Here is a 19,154-nt window from a genome sequence, read left to right as displayed (position 1 = left end):
GACTACTGTAGTCGTAGAAGTATGCATACGGCCCTGTGTTTCTGTTTGAGGAATACGTTGAACTCAATGAAAACCAGACTCTTATTTCGATTTACTGTAGACACGTTATCCTTTGATTTCTGTCACATAAGTTTCGTGTCCCCCCTTTTCAGCCAGAAAAGTAAACAACGAAAATTCTTCAATATATATACAGAAAGCACTAGGATATTGACTTCTGGGATGTCTGGAGGCACATACCTTAGAACTTGAAACAGGGAAAAACTTCCATGAATTCCGCTCACTGTATTTCTGGTACATACGGACATGTTATATAATTGGAAAAAATGAGTTAGAGAAGAAGAAACGACAATGTAGAAAAATGTATTTGAGAAAAGAAGGGGGTAAAATCAAAGCAGGACAGGAACGGAAGAGACATCAGAGTTTGGACTATGTAACTTGTAAGTTTTACAAAGCCTAACTATCCTATTCACTGTTCAATTTTCTATACACTTATAAGGCCTAAATTGTTGGTAAGAAAAGATTGGAGCATAGGTCACCTCTAATGGATTGATGAGAAAATTCAAAATTTAACATCTTAGTCGTATCTTTTGAATAAAAATAAAAATAAACCCATCTTAGTTGTAATTATGTAAAAAAAAAAAAAAGACAATTAATGTGATTATTCATGAATTGATTTGGGTGGGCTATTTCAAGATAAAAGTACCAAACAAAAGACTAGAATGGGTTATTTAGTTATGTAATCACAACTGCCATTTCTCCTCCATAAGAAAAACAAACAATTTCTCTAAATTTCATCTATATATATATGTATTTATCAAATGAATCATATCAATAAGGACGGGAAACAACAAAGAAAAATTAAAATGGCCAATAACTCTTGTCTCATTATTATCTCTCTCGTTGGAGTTCTTTCGTTCACCATCATTTCAAATGTGGCATCATCTAATGACGTCGTTTCCACCATCTGTCCAAAAACCTCAAATCCACAATTTTGTTCAAGTGTGTTGAAATCTGCGGGCACTACAAATCTAAAAGGCTTGGCTGTATACACCTTAAACCTTGCTCATACAAATGCTGAAAAATCTTTGACTTTAGCCAACTCACTGGCAAAAACCGCCACCAATCCTCAACTTAAGCAACGATATTCGTCTTGTGCTGAGAGCTATGATGAAGCTATTGGTGACATTGAAAATGCCCAAAAGGACTTGGCACTTGGGGACTTTAATGGTGTCAATATTGTAACTTCTGGTGCCATGACTAATATTGGTGACTGTCAGGATAAGTTCGCACAGCCGCCTAAGGATACATCGTTGCTTTTGAAGAATGGCAAGACTCTAAATGATATATGCAGCATTATTTTGGTTATATCCAATCTTCTTTGAAGGCTATGTACTTGAAGATTTTAATCAATAAATAAAATGAAGTTTAATTTTTAAAATAATAACATTACAGTGGGATGGTGATCGGAATTGATTACTTTGGTTAAAATTTAAAATTAGATAAAAAAAATCAATTAATAGATAATTCCAACTAATCAAAATAACTAAATAAAAGACGAGATTTGAAAATATAATATCCTAATAGACACTAATAGACTTATATTAATAGATAATTTCCTGCCGATGAAAAATTACTAAAGTTGTACTATATTTTATAAATATTTTAAAACATTACATAAACACTAATTAAAGTTGGGTTTAGTAGCAAAAAGTTACAAATTTATGGACACCTTCTTTTAGGGAAAAAAATACAGAGTAATATTACCTTGACATGATGTAAACTAAATTTGTAATCAGCGTTGAAATCTCTACTATATTAAATGCGCTCGTGGAGAAAAAAAATTATATACATCTATTTTATTCTTAAATTGTCGAAAAAAATTTATATTACTTTTTGTGATCTAACGTAGTTGTGACTTTTCTATTGTAAGTGTCCATTTTAATGTTTGGAAAGAAGATTTTTCCAATTTTTTAGTTTACAAAATAAAGTTCTATATTTTAAAAAATAAAACCTTATGTCGAATATGTGTAACTAATATTGATAGGATGTGACTAGTTGATCTTCGAGATACGATGCATTCTGTTTAGAGTGGAGATGGTTGCACACACATCAAATTGGTGCATTGATTCCTCCAAACTTACATGTAAAATGTACGTGTAAAAGAAAAACAAAATAAACTCTTGCAGTTACACATTAGAAAAAAAAAACGTCACGAAATCCCAAAGTTCAAAAGAAAACAAACACACACAAAAGGGGATTTAATTGATTCAAAGTAGTAACGAATGGTGAAAAATTGCATCATTTCTTGTGATTTCACATTGACATATTAGAATAAAAAATTATCGTATTCTATATATTACAATATTGGATCAAATATTAATACATTAATTCAATTATTTAATTACTACAACAATGAATTTCTTTTTCTTTTTTAAATAATAATTTTACCATTAATATTGTATAATATTTGTTTATTATATGCTAAAGCATATTTAAAAATTAAATAGAATTAAGATATTTCACGTGAATATGTGCACGTGTTTCAATTGAAAAGATTGAAACAATAGTCACAAATGATTTTTTCATAAAACAAAACATTCGTAACCAAATCTAAATATGCACTTTCATAATAAAGGACCAAAACTCATATTGCGTAGAATTGAGCATGGTTTAAATGAAATTATTAAGAAAATACTTACACTTTACACCAGGTTTTTTGGCAACATATATAGTGAGAAAACTCAAAATTTACCCTCTTACTTGTATCTTTTCAATAAAAAAGTGCATCTTAGTTGTAATTATGTCAAAATAAAATAAAAAAAAGAACCAGTCAATTAACATGGTTATTCATTCATTGATTTGGGTGAACTTTTTGAAGATAAAAATTCCCTATTCTGGTGGTTGAGGAGCTTTTCGATGAATTAAATGGAGCAAACTGGTTTTCAAAGATTGATTTAAAGGCGGGGTTCCATCAGATCAAAATGTGTGGAGAAGACATCGAAAAAACAGCATTTCGAACACATGATGGACACTATGAATTTATGGTTATGGCATTCGGCTTAACTAATGCCACATCCACTTTCCAAGCTCTAATGAACTCAATATTTAAACCATTTTTGCAGAAGTTCATATTAGTATTTTTCGACGACATACTAATCTACAGTGAGAACTTGGAAAATCATCTGAAGCACATTGGGTTAGCATTGGAAATCCTGAGAAAGAATGAGTTATATGCAAACCAGAAGAAGTGCAGCTTCGCGCAAGAACGTATTGATTATTTGGGTCATATCATTTCAGGACAAGAAGTTGAAGTGAACCCCGAGAAAATCAGAGCAATCAGGGAATGGCCTATACCCAGTAATATAAGAGAGGTACGAGGATTACTAGGCCTCACCTGTTACTAAAGAAAGTTCGTTCAGCACTATGGCTTCATTGTCGCACCATTGACTCAACTACTTAGGAAAGGGGGATTCCAGTGGACTGAGGAGTCTAAGGAGGCACTCCAACAACTACAGAATGCCATGATGACCCTGCCCGTTTTGGTGTTGCCTGATTTCAATGCCACCTTTGAAATGGAAACAGATGCATCGAGATATAGGGTAGGAGTCGTACTCGTCCAAGCCAAGCGCCCCATAGCATACTTTAGCCATACGTTAGCCTTAAGAGATAGGGCCAAGCCTGTATATGAAAGGGAATTAATGGCAGTAATCTTGCCTGTGCAACGATGGCGACCATATCTGTTGGAAAGAAAATTTATTGTGAAGACCGATCAGAAATCCTTGAAGTTCTTATTACAACAAAGAGTGATACAGCTTCAGTATCAGAAATGGGTAGCGAAGCTAACGGGATACTCATTTGAGGTGGTCTACAAACCCGGCTTGGAGAATAAAGCAGCAGACGCCTTGTCTTGGATGCCTCCTACAGTTAACCTCGGTAGCATAACAGCTCCTACATTGGTTGACATTCTGGTGATTAAAAAGGAAGTCGAAGCGGATGAAAAGTTGAGCAAAATAATGGAAGAACTACAAGCAATGGAAGAAGGAACAGAGGGTAAATTCTCCATCCGACAAGGTATGTTAAGATATAAGGATAAGTTTGTGCTGTCCAAAACATCTACATTGATACCCACAATCCTACATACTTACCATGATTCGGTACTTGGAGACCATTCTGGATTTTTATGCACATACAAACGACCAACTGGTGAGCTATATTGGGAAGGAATGAAGGCGGATGTTAAGAAGTATTGTGAGGAATGTGTAATATGTCAGAAGAACAACTCCCTAGCACTATCCCCCACCGGACTGCTGCTGTCCCTGGACAGTCCAAACAATATTTGGAGCGATATATCTATGGACTTTATCGAGGGCTTACCAAGATCGAATGGTTTCGAAGTCATCTTTGTAGTGGTGGACAGATTCAGCAAATATATTTGTTAAGGAGATTGTCCGACTTCATGGCTTTCCCAAATCGATAGTGTCCGACCGAGATAAGGTATTCTTGAGCAACTTTTGGCAAGAAATGTTCAAAATGGCAGGCACCCGATTAAATCGAAGCACCGCTTATCACCCTCAGTCGGATGGGAAAACTGAGGTGGTTAATAGGGGAGTGGAGACGTATCTGCGATGTTTTTGTGGAGAACGGCCTAAGGAATGGTCAAAATGGATACATTGGGCTGAATATTGGTACAACACTACTTTTTAGAGATCCGTAGGGGTCACTCCATTTCAGGCTATCTATGGACGTATGCCACCACCATTGATGTTTTATGGTGACCGGGACACTCCAAACACTACCTTAAACGAATAGCTCAAGGCATGAGTTGAAATTCTGGGAGTCCTAAAAGAACACTAATTCGTTGCACAGACAAGATGAAAAATAACGTAGACTTGAAGCGTCATGATGTGGAGTATGCAGTTGGCGATATGGTCTTCCTGAAGATTAGGCCCTATAGACAGATCTCATTACGACAAAAGAAAAATGAGAAACTATCCCCCAAGTTCTTTGGGCCTTATACGATTGTGGAACGCATCATACTGGTTGCGTATAAGCTAGAGTTGCCAGCATCCGCTTCCATCCATCCAGTGTTTCATGTGTCCCAACTCAAAAAAATGGTTGGTGATCATCAACTTGTACAGACAGACATGCTGCCTTACGTTACTGAAACTCACGAGTGGAAATCTATACCGGAGGAAATATTTGGGTACTCGAAGAATAAAAGAGGAAGCTGTGAGGTTTTGATTAAATGGCAAGGTCTCCCTCCTCATGAGGCAACATGGGAAGATTATGACAAGCTCCAGTACAGCCTAGAAGCAAAAAGAAAGGCGTTAAACATAACACAGGCCGGCAAAATCATACTCAGAACAGAATATATTCTATACTGACATTATTTTAGATATGCTCAGAATCATGCTTCTGCCTCAAAAAGTCAAAATAAGCTAGAGAGAGAGAAAAAAAAAAGCGAGATGAACAAAAGGATTTTGGAACTTCCTCTTTGTGAGTGTGTGTGTGTGGCAGCTGTAAATTAATTTCCTATGAGTTTCCTTAACACCCAAATGTTGTAGGGTCAAGCGGATTATCCCGTGAGATTAGTCGAGGGTGTGTGAGCTGGCCTAGAATCTCACAAATATCAAGAAAAAGAAAACCTTGCCACCCATCCACTTTGCAACAAAGATTCATGAAATTAAGGGGTAAAAGGAAAAAGGTATAGAAGCGGATAGCATCTTGGCTTCTTATTAAAATGGAATAGTGTAACCAGACCTGGAATTTGTAAAGCATCCATCCCAGGTAATTCTTCCAATTTCAATCCTCCAACCCTCTTCCTAACACAAGTAAATTAGAGACAACTTATCAAATAGAAGACCAACAGTCAACATAGGAATAAAAGTGCACATTATCATGAGGTATGAACAAATAAATTAAAGATGTACATAAGTCGCTAAAATCATACTCAGAACAGAATATATTCTATACTGACATTATTTTAGATATGCTCAAAATCATGCTTTTGCCTCAAAAAGTCAAAATAAGTTAGAGAGAGAGAGAGAGAGAAAGAGAGATGTACCAAAGGATTTTGGAACTTCCTCTTTGTGAGTGTGTGTGTGTGTGTGTGGCAGCTGTTGTGGGGCACCTCTTCAACTTATACGGAGACAGTCTTGAAGCAAATAACTCCAATTCTTGGGGATCAGCAATTCTTTCCTGTTCTGCCGTCCAGACACGTACTACTCCATCTAAACAAGCTGTGACAATATCTCCATTTTCCAAAAACTTGGCATCCCAAACGCAACCAGGATGCTCAATGCTCTAGACACAAATTCCATCTGCAACAAAATAATCCAACTTCGTGATACTAAAATGCTATTAGGGTTTAGGGTTTATAAATAATTATAGTATAATAAACATAATTCAAATTTAAAAATCAAGCTACAAAAAAAAAAAAAAAAAACCCACTCTCTTAAAGAAATTCAATTCAACACATAAACTTTAGCCAACTTCAACACCCCTTCAGGGCTTCACCAGTCCTTCGCCTTTCCACTAAAAGTTAGTCATCTCTTCCCAACCAAATGCTCCATCAAACAGACTTCAAATAGATAGAGAAACATTTCTCATAAATACATGAAAGGTTCAACTCACAAACTCGGTTTGGCCACAGTGAAGGATCTTAAACGAAGCTCAGTATCTCAGAATTATGATAGAACACCACAGCAGTGTTCGTATATGTTGATATAATATGAAAACTTACACGAATTATTGAGACTCTTCGTGGATCAATAGAGTATTGATCGCGATTACAGATTCAAAGCAAAAATTACTCAAACTAATAGCAACCAAATAAAAGACTCAAGAACAATTCAAAGATGAACTTGGACCCTCTGCTTTCCCTCTCTCAAGGAGTAATGTAGATTTCCTTCCTCAAAGTTCCATACCCCCTCCCTCTGTAGCTTCCTTTCTTTTATCTCTTTCCTCTAACTCCCGGCCCTACCAAAGTGGTCCCCCCTGGTAGGTTCTTGTTTCACCTGCAAAAGATTCAACCCACACCCACACAAATACAAAGAATATTTCCAGCACACTCACAAACACACAGTACAATGGAGAGAAGCTGATATATGTGTGTATATATATTCAATATGGAATCATAAGCTTCAACCAAGTAAGAGGGCTGCTCTCTCCCCAATGAACAACGTTCATTCAAAATACATAATAACCAAGATAATCAGCCCTAGCAAAAAACGCCTATATATATATTCCCTTTCTGCTGCTGCCACGTGTTGTTAGGACCACTGGTCATCCTAACAACCATGTTGTCTAGGTGGAATTTTTATTTTTACCCCTCCTTTGGTAAACTTGGGTGATTGGAGGCCTAGTGTAACGGACATACTTGTCCAAGGTGTGTTTACCTATGGCCGTATGCTCCGATTAGCCCCAATTTATCTTGTCTTTATGTCTTGTATGTAGTTTAGGTAGTTGCTTTAAATTTCAAGTCGATATGCTTGGGTGTGACGTTTCGGCATTTTCATATGCAAGCCTACCAGAGATGAAAATGTTAAAAATGTACTATAGGGGAGGCATACCTGTTGAATCCCCGCCCAAGCCTTGTCGTACTCTTTGCAATCTATGCTTTCTTATTGCATTTGACAGTCTTCAATGCTTGTTTTAACAATGTTTTCAATCAATTTAATCATCTTTCACGTTTTCTAAAAATATTTTCCAAGAACGTGAGGGGAGGTTGAAGCATGTGTTAAAGTTGTCCGCGATTTGTGGATTTTGATCGGCTGACTTGTTCGTCGAGCTAGAACAAGTGCCGCACAATCGTTCACATCGTGTTTGAAGAATTACGATTGTGACAAGTGGTATCAGACCCATGATGAGCGACTTGTGGGAATCGAAGAGCAGATGCTCTACCTGGTGGAAGTTCCTAATTCCATCCGGTTCTTGGAACAGCGGCTTGAGGATATTGCCAAGAAAGTTGATGGCATTGAAGCCGTGTCCGATCGCCTTGACGGACTACCCATCCAAGAGTTACTGACTAGAGTCGACACTCTAGAGTCCCGAGTAATGAAACGAGAAATGTCGCCTACGAGCTTGGGGCCAGTTCATCGGGCTCTATTGCCCAGATGGAAGAACGAGTTATGGAGCTTGATAACTCGCAAAAGAACATGTTGGAGATGATCAACGGCATGACAGAGGATTTTCGAGCAACCCTCGATGTCGTGAGGAATGAGCTCGCATAGGTAAACACGAGGGTGAACCTTACTATACGAGAACTAGCAAACCAGGCTCCAGCTGGAGGAGCCATTCCTGTGGGCAGAATCAAGGTTCCTGAGCCCAAGCCCTTCTGTGGGGCGAGAGATGCCAAGGCATTGGAAAACTTCATCTTTGATGTCGAGCAGTATTACAAAGCCACGAACACAATTACTGAAGAGGCCAAGGTGACGTTGGCAACCATGCATCTGTCAGAAGATGCGAAGTTATGGTGGAGGTCGATACATGGACATTCAAGAAGGGCGTTGCACAATCGACACGTGGGATGCCCTAAAAGGAGAACTTCGTTCGCAATTTTTCCCTGAGAATGTCGAAATTCTAGCCCGACGGAAGCTGCGTGAATTGAAGCACACGGGAAACATTCAGGACTACGTGAAACAGTTTGCGGGGGTGATGTTGGACATACGCGACATGACCGAGAAAGACAGTTTTATGTTTTGTCGAGGGCTTGAAGCCGTGGGCTAGGACCAAGTTGTATGAGAAACGAATTCAAGACCTCACGTCAGCATACGCAGTGGCTGAACGGTTGTTTGACTTATCTAGCGAATCTCAAGATGCAAGACGACATCAAGCTTCCTCCTCTGGAGGAAACAGAAACAACCGCCCAAATTCCCCGAAGACTGCAGAGGGAGACAAGCGACAAGGTGGAGATCGCAAGCCCTTCCAAGCGAATACAGGAAACAACTGGCGAGGACCAAACAATCAGAACAACTCCGGTCGTTCCATCAGTTGTTTCATATGTAAAGGGCCCCATCTTGCCAGAGAGTGCCCCAACCGTACCGCCTTCAACGCTTTTCAAGCTACCCTAGCCTCGGACTCAGATGATAGATTGAGTCAGACTGAAGGAGACGTTGGACAGATAGAAGAGGGTGAGAATCCTCGGATGGAGGCCTTAAAGTTTCTGTCATCGCTCCAGAAGAAGATGGGAGACCAGTGGACAGGCAAAGAATGGTCTCATGTACGTAGACTGTTGGGTCAACCAGAAGCCACCCAAGAGCACTATGGTGGATTCTGGTGCTACTCATAACTTCATTGCAGAAGCGGAAGCCAGACGACTGAATCTCCGTTGGAAGAAAGACGCAGAAAAAATGAAGGCCGTGAACTCAGTTGCCCTACCTATCGTCGGGTTGGTAAAACGAACGACCATGAGGATGGGAGAGTGGAGCGGTCCCATAGATTTGGTGGTTGCAAAGATGGATGACTTCGACGTGGTACTAGGTATGGAGTTTCTACTTGAGCATCAAGTCATACCAATGCCACTAGCCAAATGTCTAGTGATTACTGGAACAACGCCTACTGTTGTTCAAACGGAGATTCGTCAGCCATATGGGATATAGATGATCTCGGCTATGCAGTTGAAGAAAGGCCTTGCTCGTGACGATTTAACCTTTATGGCTATCCCACTGGAGTCGTTGGAAAGCTCAAGGGAAACAGTCCCCAAAGACATCCTGAGTGTCTTAGAGAAGTACAAGGATCTGATGCCAGACAGCCTGCCGAAATCATTGCCTCCGTGGAGAATGATCGACCATGAGATCGAATTGCTGCCAGGGGCAAAGCCGCCTGCGAAGAATGCTTATCGTATGGCGCCGCTGAGTTGGCCGAACTTCGGAAACAACTGGACGAACTGCTGAACGCAGGATTTGTGAGGCCTGCAAAAGCTCCATATGGAGCTCCAGTCCTTTTCCAGAAGAAGAACGATGGAAGTATGCGGTTGTGCATCGACTACCACGCCCTAAACAAGATCACGGTCCGCAACAGATATCCGCTACCAATAATCAATGACCTGTTTGATCGCCTTCATGGAGCAAAGTATTTCTCGAAGCTAGATCTGCGATCGGGCTATTATCAAGTAAGAATTGCCAAAGAGGATGAGCCCAAAACCACATGCGTTACGAGGTATGGGGCGTTCGAGTTCCTTGTCATGCCATTTGGTCTTACCAATGCGCCTGCAACGTTCTGTACGCTAATGAACCAGGTCTTCCATGAATACCTTAACAAGTTTGTGGTGGTCTATCTGGACGATATAGTGGTCTATAACTCCACGCTAGAAGAAGAAGAAAGGAATAACAAAAACTGACGAACTCCTATAGATTGAAGTATTAACCTTTCCATATCTTTGCCGAACAATCTTCACTCCCACTAACAATGACTTCGGAAGCATGTGAATCCACTGAATACACAATGGAAGTGTCACCAACCATCTCCATCAATGTTTCACCACTTAGTGCCCATAACCTAATGGAACTGTCTGAATGGAAAAGAAAATCAAAGTCAACTTTCTAATTAATTCAATATTCTAATATAAAGAATATAACAAATAGTCCTCCCATGTGAAATGAAAAGTGGTTCTACAGATTCAGAGAAGGCAATAGAAATCACTCATTTTAATATCATTTAATATTTCATCAACAACCTATAGAGTTTATTAATCTTTTTCTTTCCTACTAAAGAAGCTCTAATTTATTACTCTAGGAATGGTCCTTTCTAACTTATATACAGGTAACAAAAAATAAATTGAAGAAATACTCTGAGCTTTTCCATTTAGAAATCCCAATGAGCAAAGACTAAAGTCTTCTCGGGATTCTTAGGATGCCAAACTCCTCTCATTGGATAGACATCAATATATCTTAGATGAGAAGCTACCTTGAATAGCCTTGCTTCCTCAGCATATAAACATAAATATATTTGTTGTATTCAATCAAAAATAAAAGATAAGCTTGTTCTGAAACCAATTCCAAAAATCTCTTCGAAAATATGCTGGGAGAGTTGTTGTTGTTTAAATACTTGGTCCTTCGAAGGTTGGAATTACAATGTAACTTTTCACATATTCATGAAAAGTTATGATTCTTATTATGAAAGAATGAAACTTCGAACTAGTTCCTAAAGGTAGTACTTTTAGCTGATGTGGCAATTTGGATCAGCCATGTACGGTTGCATTCCTCAATGTGAGTGATAATCAAACCCAAACTACCTCAAAGGAATTATTTTGTACAGTAACTCCATCTTTACCAACTTGCGACATAAAACTATCTAGGGTTCATGGGTTGGGGTAAGAAAACTTTTGGACCCAACCCACCAAGTCTTTTTATCATTAAGTTTTCTTCATTTTTATGTCAATTGGCATGTATTTTATAAGCTTTGAGAGAAGAAACTTAATATAAATGTATACTTGGTCAGAACCCCGTCATTTAGCCTCAATTTTCACAATGTAGAGGTATAGAATTCAGAGAGGTTATTTTATTTTCTTAAAATTACTCCCCAACTGTTAATCTATGATTAACTTTTGCTATAAAAAATTAGTCCTTATATCCCTCTTCTCGAAATTTGACAAACATATTAATCAGGCGCCTTTTTCTGAAAATAATTATTCATATTTTTTTTTGAAACAGAGACAACCCTTTTTATTAAAGATGTAAGTAAAAAAGAGACTAATGCTCAAACTATAGGAGAATTATACTAAGAGCGAAAAGAATGACCAAAACAAAAGTACAGACAAATTGAACAAAACAATCAAAATCCTGAGAAAACAATAGAAAACTGAGAACAAAGCGAACTTAAAACCTTTCAACAAGAAGCCCAAAATCAGCTGAAAATTGCAGACTAAAAACTTCAAACTAGATGGAAGGAAACACCAAGGGAGAGCTAACAACAATGCAGCTTTGTTGAAAAAAAATATCCCTCCCAAGTCATCCTTCGAACCTCATGTGATCCACTAAAACAAACCTAAAAGATAATTGGCTGAAAAACCAAGATCAAGTTATTCTATACTCAAACCAAAGTAGTTCCACATTGCTCAACAATTGACTTCAAGCGATCTGGAACTTCACATTGTCGAGCTTGTGAGGGAAATAAAGAGACTTGTTTCTCAGTAATTAAATCCTCCCTTGTCTGAAAGCGGTATTAAGATCAGATTCTAGAGGATCCTTAATCGACTGATCAATGTTTACAATGAGTAGTGGAGGCACTTTTGATTCAGATTTTACCGAAGGAGCTCAAGGTATCGTGCAATGTGATCGATTTTCTTGGGACACATAAATAAATCTAACGCCAATTGAAACATAAGGACTAGTATTTGGAGCATGATATTTCTTCCTATCTCTACATGTAAAGATCACAAGAAAAATAAGAATTTCACAAAATAACAGAAAACAAAATTAGACAAAATCAGGGCATGGCCGAGGATGAGATTAGAGATGAAGCGGTGATTAGTATTTATTGAGAATGGGAGAAAAGTAGAATGTCAAACCAATCCAAGAACATACCTCACAAATCTTCGGAGAGACGATCGTGGTCAAAGCAGTGGTTGTGGTCGAGGATGAGATTAGGGATGAAAGGATGTTACGAAAGGTATATCAACAAGAAGAAGGGTAAAACAACAACATCCTGTCAAAAATCACTTAATGTGATTGAGATCTTTTAACATGACTGCTTGAGAACTAAAGAAAAATTTAGAATGTGACTGAGAACTTTTAGCACAACCGGGCAGCATCTTCAATAACAGAAAAACATGCATAATGTAGGAAGACAGCAGATTTAAAATTATGACAGTGTATTTATGAATGTCAGGCGATACATTAATGTTCCAAAATTCAACCAAAGTATGGGATGAAAGATATACAAGAATCTTCCATGATAAGGGCAAGACCAGGATATCCTTATCCAAAAGAAAGAAAAAAATAATCAACCAAAGTAAATTCCATGTATGATTGGAAATTATGGCCAAGGCGAAGGATGAAGTGGAGAATAGAAGGAATATTGAGCAGGGTACGACTTACCATTAGCTTAGATCAAAACCAGCATCCGCATTTATGGCATAAAGAAATTTGTTTGCCAAGCTGCTCCTTGCTGGCATTGATCACAAATCATAGAGTTGTGAAAATGAAAAACTTATGCAAGTTTTTTTTATCCTTTTAGAAAAGATGTATATGTTTTAGTTTCATCCACAAATCAACAGACTTAATAAACTGATGTAATTCAAGTTGGACTTAGTTTTTCCAATGAATTCTCCACAATAGTGGCTAAGAGATGGAGTATATATTGAGGATTGTAAGTAGTTACAAGTAGTTGAAATAACTGTTTTTATGAAACAGTTTTAATTGCCAGTCTTAACAGCTAAACAGTTAATTATTTAAACTGTTTTTACTAACTAACTACAGCTGTTTAGCCATGGCATTCTATATTACATCATTCCACCCCCTAGCATGGAACTCGACCCGAGTGACTTAGTTGACAAGGCAGAAATCATCTGGGGCATAGTACTGTTTCAGGTCTGCCACGTTAAAAATAGGATGAATGTGCAAGTCTGGTGGTAGTTCAATTCTGTAAGCGTTATCTCAAATCTTTTCTAGGACACGAAATGGTCCTAATTTGTCTGTCTTTCAGTTTGTGTTCCAGTTGGAAATCGATTTTTCTGAGGTGAATCATTACTAAGTCTCCCTCAGTAAAGGTAGCTTGTCTTCTCTTTTTGTCTGCTGCCTTTTTGTAGGACTGAGTTGATTCTTTTAGGTGGTTATGGACTTCTTCGTGTAAATTCTGAATCTTTTCTACCATCTTTTCTGCTTCTGAGCTAGTGTCAATAGTTGTGGGGAGTGATGCTAGGTCAAAGGTTGTTAGTCTTGGCTGTTTTGTGTATACGACCTCAAATGGACATTGCCGGTTGATCTATTCTTCATATTGTTGAAGGCGAATTCTGACTGTGCAAGAGCTAAGTCCACTGTTTTGGTTTGGATCCACTAAGACAGCATATTAAGTTGTCGACAGTTCTATTTGTAACTTCTGTTTGGCCATCTGTTTGAGGGTGTGTGTTGTGCTATATTTCATTCAAGGTTGTGTCAAATTTGCTCCATAATGTCTTCCAGAAATGGCTTAGGAACTTGACATCCCGATTAGAAACAATGGTCTTTGGTACTCCGGCAGCCGAACTATCTCTCGACAGAAAATTAGCTATGTAGGTGGCATCATTTGACTTCTTACAAGCCACAAAGTGTGCCATTTTACTGAATCTGTCGACTACAACCATGACTCAGTCATACTGCCTTTGAGTTTTTGGTAATCAGAGCCGAAATCAATTGATAGATCTTCTCAAATGGAAATTGGGGTAGGTAATGGTGAGTACAGGCCTGCGTTTATACTTGAACCTTTAGCTCTTTGCAGATAGGGCACCTTTTAATAAAGTTGTTACAATATCTTCTTAATTAAGGCCAGTAGTATCTCTTAAAGATTATTTCAAAAGTTTTATCCTGCCCGAAGTGTCCAGCCAATCCTCCTGAATGAGCCTCTTTTAGTAGTGCTTCTAGAAGTGATGTGTGTGGGATACACAACTGATCTCCTTTGAATAGATATCCTTCCATTATATGGAAGTCTTCCGCCTTGGTGTAGTGGCTGCATTTTGGTCCATGTCATGGCGAAGTCAACGTCTTCCCCATATAGGTTAGGTAAGTGTTTGAATGCCTCGATCTCCATGGATAGAATAGTGAGTAAGGAGCTCTTCCTGGATAGTGCATCTGCCACCTTGTTCTCCTTACCATTTTGGTGCCTAATGACAAAGTCGAACCTTTGTAGGAAGGAGATCCATCGTGCGTGCATCCGAGTAATATTCTTTTGTGACTAGAGATCTTTCAAAGAGAAGCGTTAGGTACAAATTCCCTGCATAGGAGGTAATGTTCCTACTGTTTGAGTGCTCGGACAAGGGCATAAAGCTCTTGTTCATAAGTGCTCCAGGACTGTCTTGTTGTGCTCAACTTCTTACTGAAGTATTCAATAGGGTGGCCTTGCTGTGATAACTCGGCTCCAATTCCGGTTCCGCAAGCATCAACAGCTACTTCAAAGGGTGATGCGAAGTTCGACAACTGTAGAATAGGGCTGGAAGTTAGTCTTCTTTTTATCTCTTCAAAGCTCTGTCTTGTTGCTCTTCGTTCACTTATAGTTCCCTTTCTTTAGGCAGTCGGTTAAGGGGCCACTATTGAGCTGAAGTTCTGATGAATCTTCTGTAAAAGGATGCCAACCAAGGAAGGCTTGTACCTCTTTGATGGAGGTTGGTTATTGGCCAAGACTTTAATGGCTTCTGTCTTCTTTGCTTCCATACCCTAACTTTTCTTCTTGATTACGAAGCCGATAAGACCAATTTCTGCGTGAGGAATGTTCGTTTCATTTGATATAATGTACAGTTCAGTTTCGGCCAGAGGAACTTGAGGTAAAAGCTATTGAACTTGATATAGAACAAAAAGAACCAGTGATAGAATTGTCATTAACTTCATGGAACACCGGATTAAATGCGATATCAAGTGCTGCTTGATTATCACACCACAATTTTGCTGGTGTGGTGATTTCAAATCCAACTCAACAATAGTAAAAAAGTTGATATATCCAAATCAATTTGATATATCCAATTCACACAAAAACTGTGCAATTGCTCTATATTTTTTATTATGCACTTGAATGTGACACCACATTTTGTTTCTTACTTTTCCAAGACATCAAATTGCCACCAACAAAAACAAAATATCCTGAAGTTGATCTTTTGTCTTCTTTAGATTTTACCAATTAACATCTGAGAAACATTCAATATTAGTATGACTATAATCCTTATATAATAAATCATGCCGAGAGCAGCCTTCAGATAACACTGAATCATTCCAAAGCAGCTGAATGATCAACTTTAGGGCCATGACATACACTGGCTCATAATACTCACTAAATAGGCTATGTCGAGTCGATTCGCTGGAAGGTAATTAAGTTTTCCCTCTAACCTCCTATATCTTTGAAGATCTCTTTCAACAATTCTCCATCTTTTGTGAGCTATAAGTTAGGCATCGTTGGGGTACTACATGGCTTGGCACCTACCTTCCATGTTTCAGTCAACAAGTCCATATTTTCTCTGTGATAATAGTATTGCTTTCTTGCCTGTTTTTACCTCAAATTCCTAGGAGGTATTTCAACATGCTCAAATCTTTTATTTGGAATTGGCAATAGAGAAAAGTCTTCAGGGACTGGACATCTAAAGCATCATCACCAACAACCACAATTGCATCAACATATACTACGATTAGGATCACCCCACTCTCGGATCTTTTTAAAAAGATTGAATGATCTAACGTGCTCTTTTGCATTCCAAAACTTTCGATCACCTTAATAAATTTTCCAAACCAAGCCTGTGGACTATGTTTTAGTCCATCCAAAGATTTACAAAGGCGACACGCCTTTCCATTCTTCCCCTGAGCAACAAACCCTAGTGGTTGCTCCATATACACCCCTTCTTGAGGATCACCATGAAGAAATGTGTAAGGACCCTAGATAGAAAAATAGTGGATTATTAGGAGAAAATGAAAATGGTTGTTAGTAAGGTCATATAGTAAATAGATGGTAAGTTGGTTAGTTCTTTTTTGTTATAAATAGTGGGAGAGGGGTTGGAGAGAGGTGTGAAGAATTTTGAGAAAGTTTTCCTTGTAAGGGAACCTTAGGAGAGTCTAACCCTCTCAAAAGGCTAGGGTTACTTGTTACTTGTTATTAAGATCTTCTAATATATATTTCATGTTTGGATGTATTTTAAGTATTCTTGAGTTCATCTTTTCTCCTTGAGGTAATCCTTGTTAGGTGGGATCCTAACAAATTGGTATCAGAGCCGTAACATCTTGGGGATGACACGGGCTTGGATGCAAAAACAAATGGAGGAGAGGTTGGAGAAGAATGAGAAGGACATTAGGGAACTTAAAGATGTAACTTTGGAGTTGTCCAAAAGCATCGAAAGGCTGGCAGAGGAATTACGAGAAAACAATGTTAGTTGCCGACGGGAAGAATCTGCTACGTCGGAGGGATCGGTGTTGAAAATGAAAGGAAAGATGGAAGAAGACTCGACCGCAGTTGAGAGAGGGACTTGGGAGCAAGCACTTAAATGGGCTGCTAATTGCAAACTTGAGGTGGATGAGAGGGGAGAAACTCCATGGACATGGGAGCATATGCAGAAATGGATTGTGGATTGCAAGGCAAAAAGAATAGAGAGGAGTGCTAAAACAATACATCAAACGCTTTCTGAAGGGCTGCAAAGAGATAAAGAAAGAGCGGAGAAGAAACTAGAAAAAATTAAAGTTGAAGAAAAACAAAAATGGAACAATGACTTGAAGATGAAGGAATCGAAGAACGACCATGAAAAAGATGAAGGGAAGAGGAAGCCAAATCTAACTGTGTATTCCCATGGCCGACGACTAAGGGTGGGGTGGTCAGAGACAAACACTTGGTGGAAATGGAAACACCGAGGAGAGAGAGGCGGAAGCATGGGAAAGGAGGCAAACACTATGGATGAGAAGGAAGGCAAAGAAACGATTGAGGAAGCGATCATTGATACTTGGTGGTAGTGAAGAAAACAAAAAGAAGAATCAAACAGTACCTATGTGGAACAAGTCGACCTGGATACGATCTGTGAAAATAGAAGAAACGGCTCATTGGAGTGGCAACATTGAGAGGCTGATCATATATATAGGCCAAGATTTTGTTGAGGTACGTTACTTTCCTTGCCTTTCTTTTGTGGCATGCGAGTTATAATCAAAGTAGGGAAGGGATGAGGAAGCTAGGCAATGAAGAAGATGAATAAAGGAATTTCGAAGGTCATCGGAGTAAGATAGAATGGGTAACGACAAGGAAGAAAATGGCAATGGAATTAGTACAGGGATCATAGAGAGGCTGGCGAATGGAAACATATTGGGTTGTGACAGAAAATCGAGGCGGGGATGAACAGAAACCGCGGCGGAGGAAAGATTCTGAGTCGGTCACCGGTGGCCAAAAAAAGAAGAAGATGGATTGTCGAAAAGTCCAGTTACAGGAAGAGGAGATGGAGACAGGGTGCGTTGGAGGTAGTCGACCTAAGGCACAAAGGGAGTTTGTCGGAACGCGGATAGCAACGAGGCTGCAAGTGAGATCGGAAATTGTCGGGAAGAATGCTTTGATATTTGCAGAGGGAGTGAGCAGCTACGGACAAAAAAAATTCAGAAAGGAGGGGGAAGATTTCTTGAAGAAAAACGATTCTTCAACCCACGTGAAGCGTCAGACGTTAAGGCGAAAAATTAGAGACAATAGTAGTTATGATTTGTTTAGTGGGCTGAAATTAAATGAAAAGGGCCAGATTTTCTCAAATGGGCTTGGCTTAGGTGGAGAAATTGGGGATCAAATTCCTAATAAATGGCCAGGAAAACAAAGTGGAGGCTAGGAGAAGGATTGGCACATGCAAACCTCAATGGTTAAAGTATATCACGTGGGATGGAAATTAGGGAAAGAATTTAATCAAAAGTGGGCCAAAATGTTGCTTTTTGGGCTGATTGCAAAAGTAAGGGATGAGGCCCATTATACCTCAAAGAAAAATAAATTGACGGCTTTATCTAAGGAAGTGGAAATCCTATTGGAATATGGATGGTGGGCCAAACATGAGATGATAACAAAGAAATACAGCCTTCATAAAGAAAGAAAGGAAATTAATGTGCTTGAATTTGCTAAATTCATTGAGACCCATTTGTTAGTGTGGCTGAAATGTAACTTGAAAATGGATAGGAATTGCCTGAAGCTCATTGGTAATTCTAAGAAAGATGGTGTATGGGCCGTGAAATTGATTTGGGGATGGGGTCATAAAGTTAATTGTGGGCTTAGCCCATTAGAGAGGAAGAGCTTCAAATTAAAATGCAAGTGGCATGGAATTAGGCTTAGGGAATGGCGCTTGGTTAATTGGGATCACTTTCCGTGTGAGAAGAATGAAGATTGGGGAAGTTCTTGGAGTCTAAAGGGTTGGATGCATGCAAGTGTAATTATTACAACCCAATAGAATTTCAAGGCAAAGCTGAATAAAATTTCTTCCGAGATGGCAGGGGTATGGTAGAGAGTTCAAGGTTTGTAGTTTGTAAGCACACCTT

The 19,154-nt window shown here is 38.8% G+C and overlaps 1 protein-coding gene across 1 annotated transcript; it reads left to right on the top strand.

Moving 5' to 3' along the window:
* The first annotated feature begins 863 nt into the window (after positions 1 to 863).
* Positions 864 to 1,433, top strand: LOC116406320 (pectinesterase inhibitor-like). Its single transcript, XM_031890029.1, has one exon. It carries the CDS (start codon positions 864 to 866, stop codon positions 1,380 to 1,382), a length of 519 nt encoding a protein of 172 aa, XP_031745889.1. The 3' UTR covers positions 1,383 to 1,433.
* Positions 1,434 to 19,154: the final 17,721 nt, after the last annotated feature.

Source organism: Cucumis sativus, unplaced genomic scaffold (assembly GCF_000004075.3).
Source record: "Cucumis sativus cultivar 9930 unplaced genomic scaffold, Cucumber_9930_V3 scaffold86, whole genome shotgun sequence".
NCBI lineage: Eukaryota > Viridiplantae > Streptophyta > Magnoliopsida > Cucurbitales > Cucurbitaceae > Cucumis > Cucumis sativus.
The sequence above is the reverse complement of the archived record's forward strand: the minus strand, read 5'-3'. Positions and strand labels throughout refer to the sequence as shown.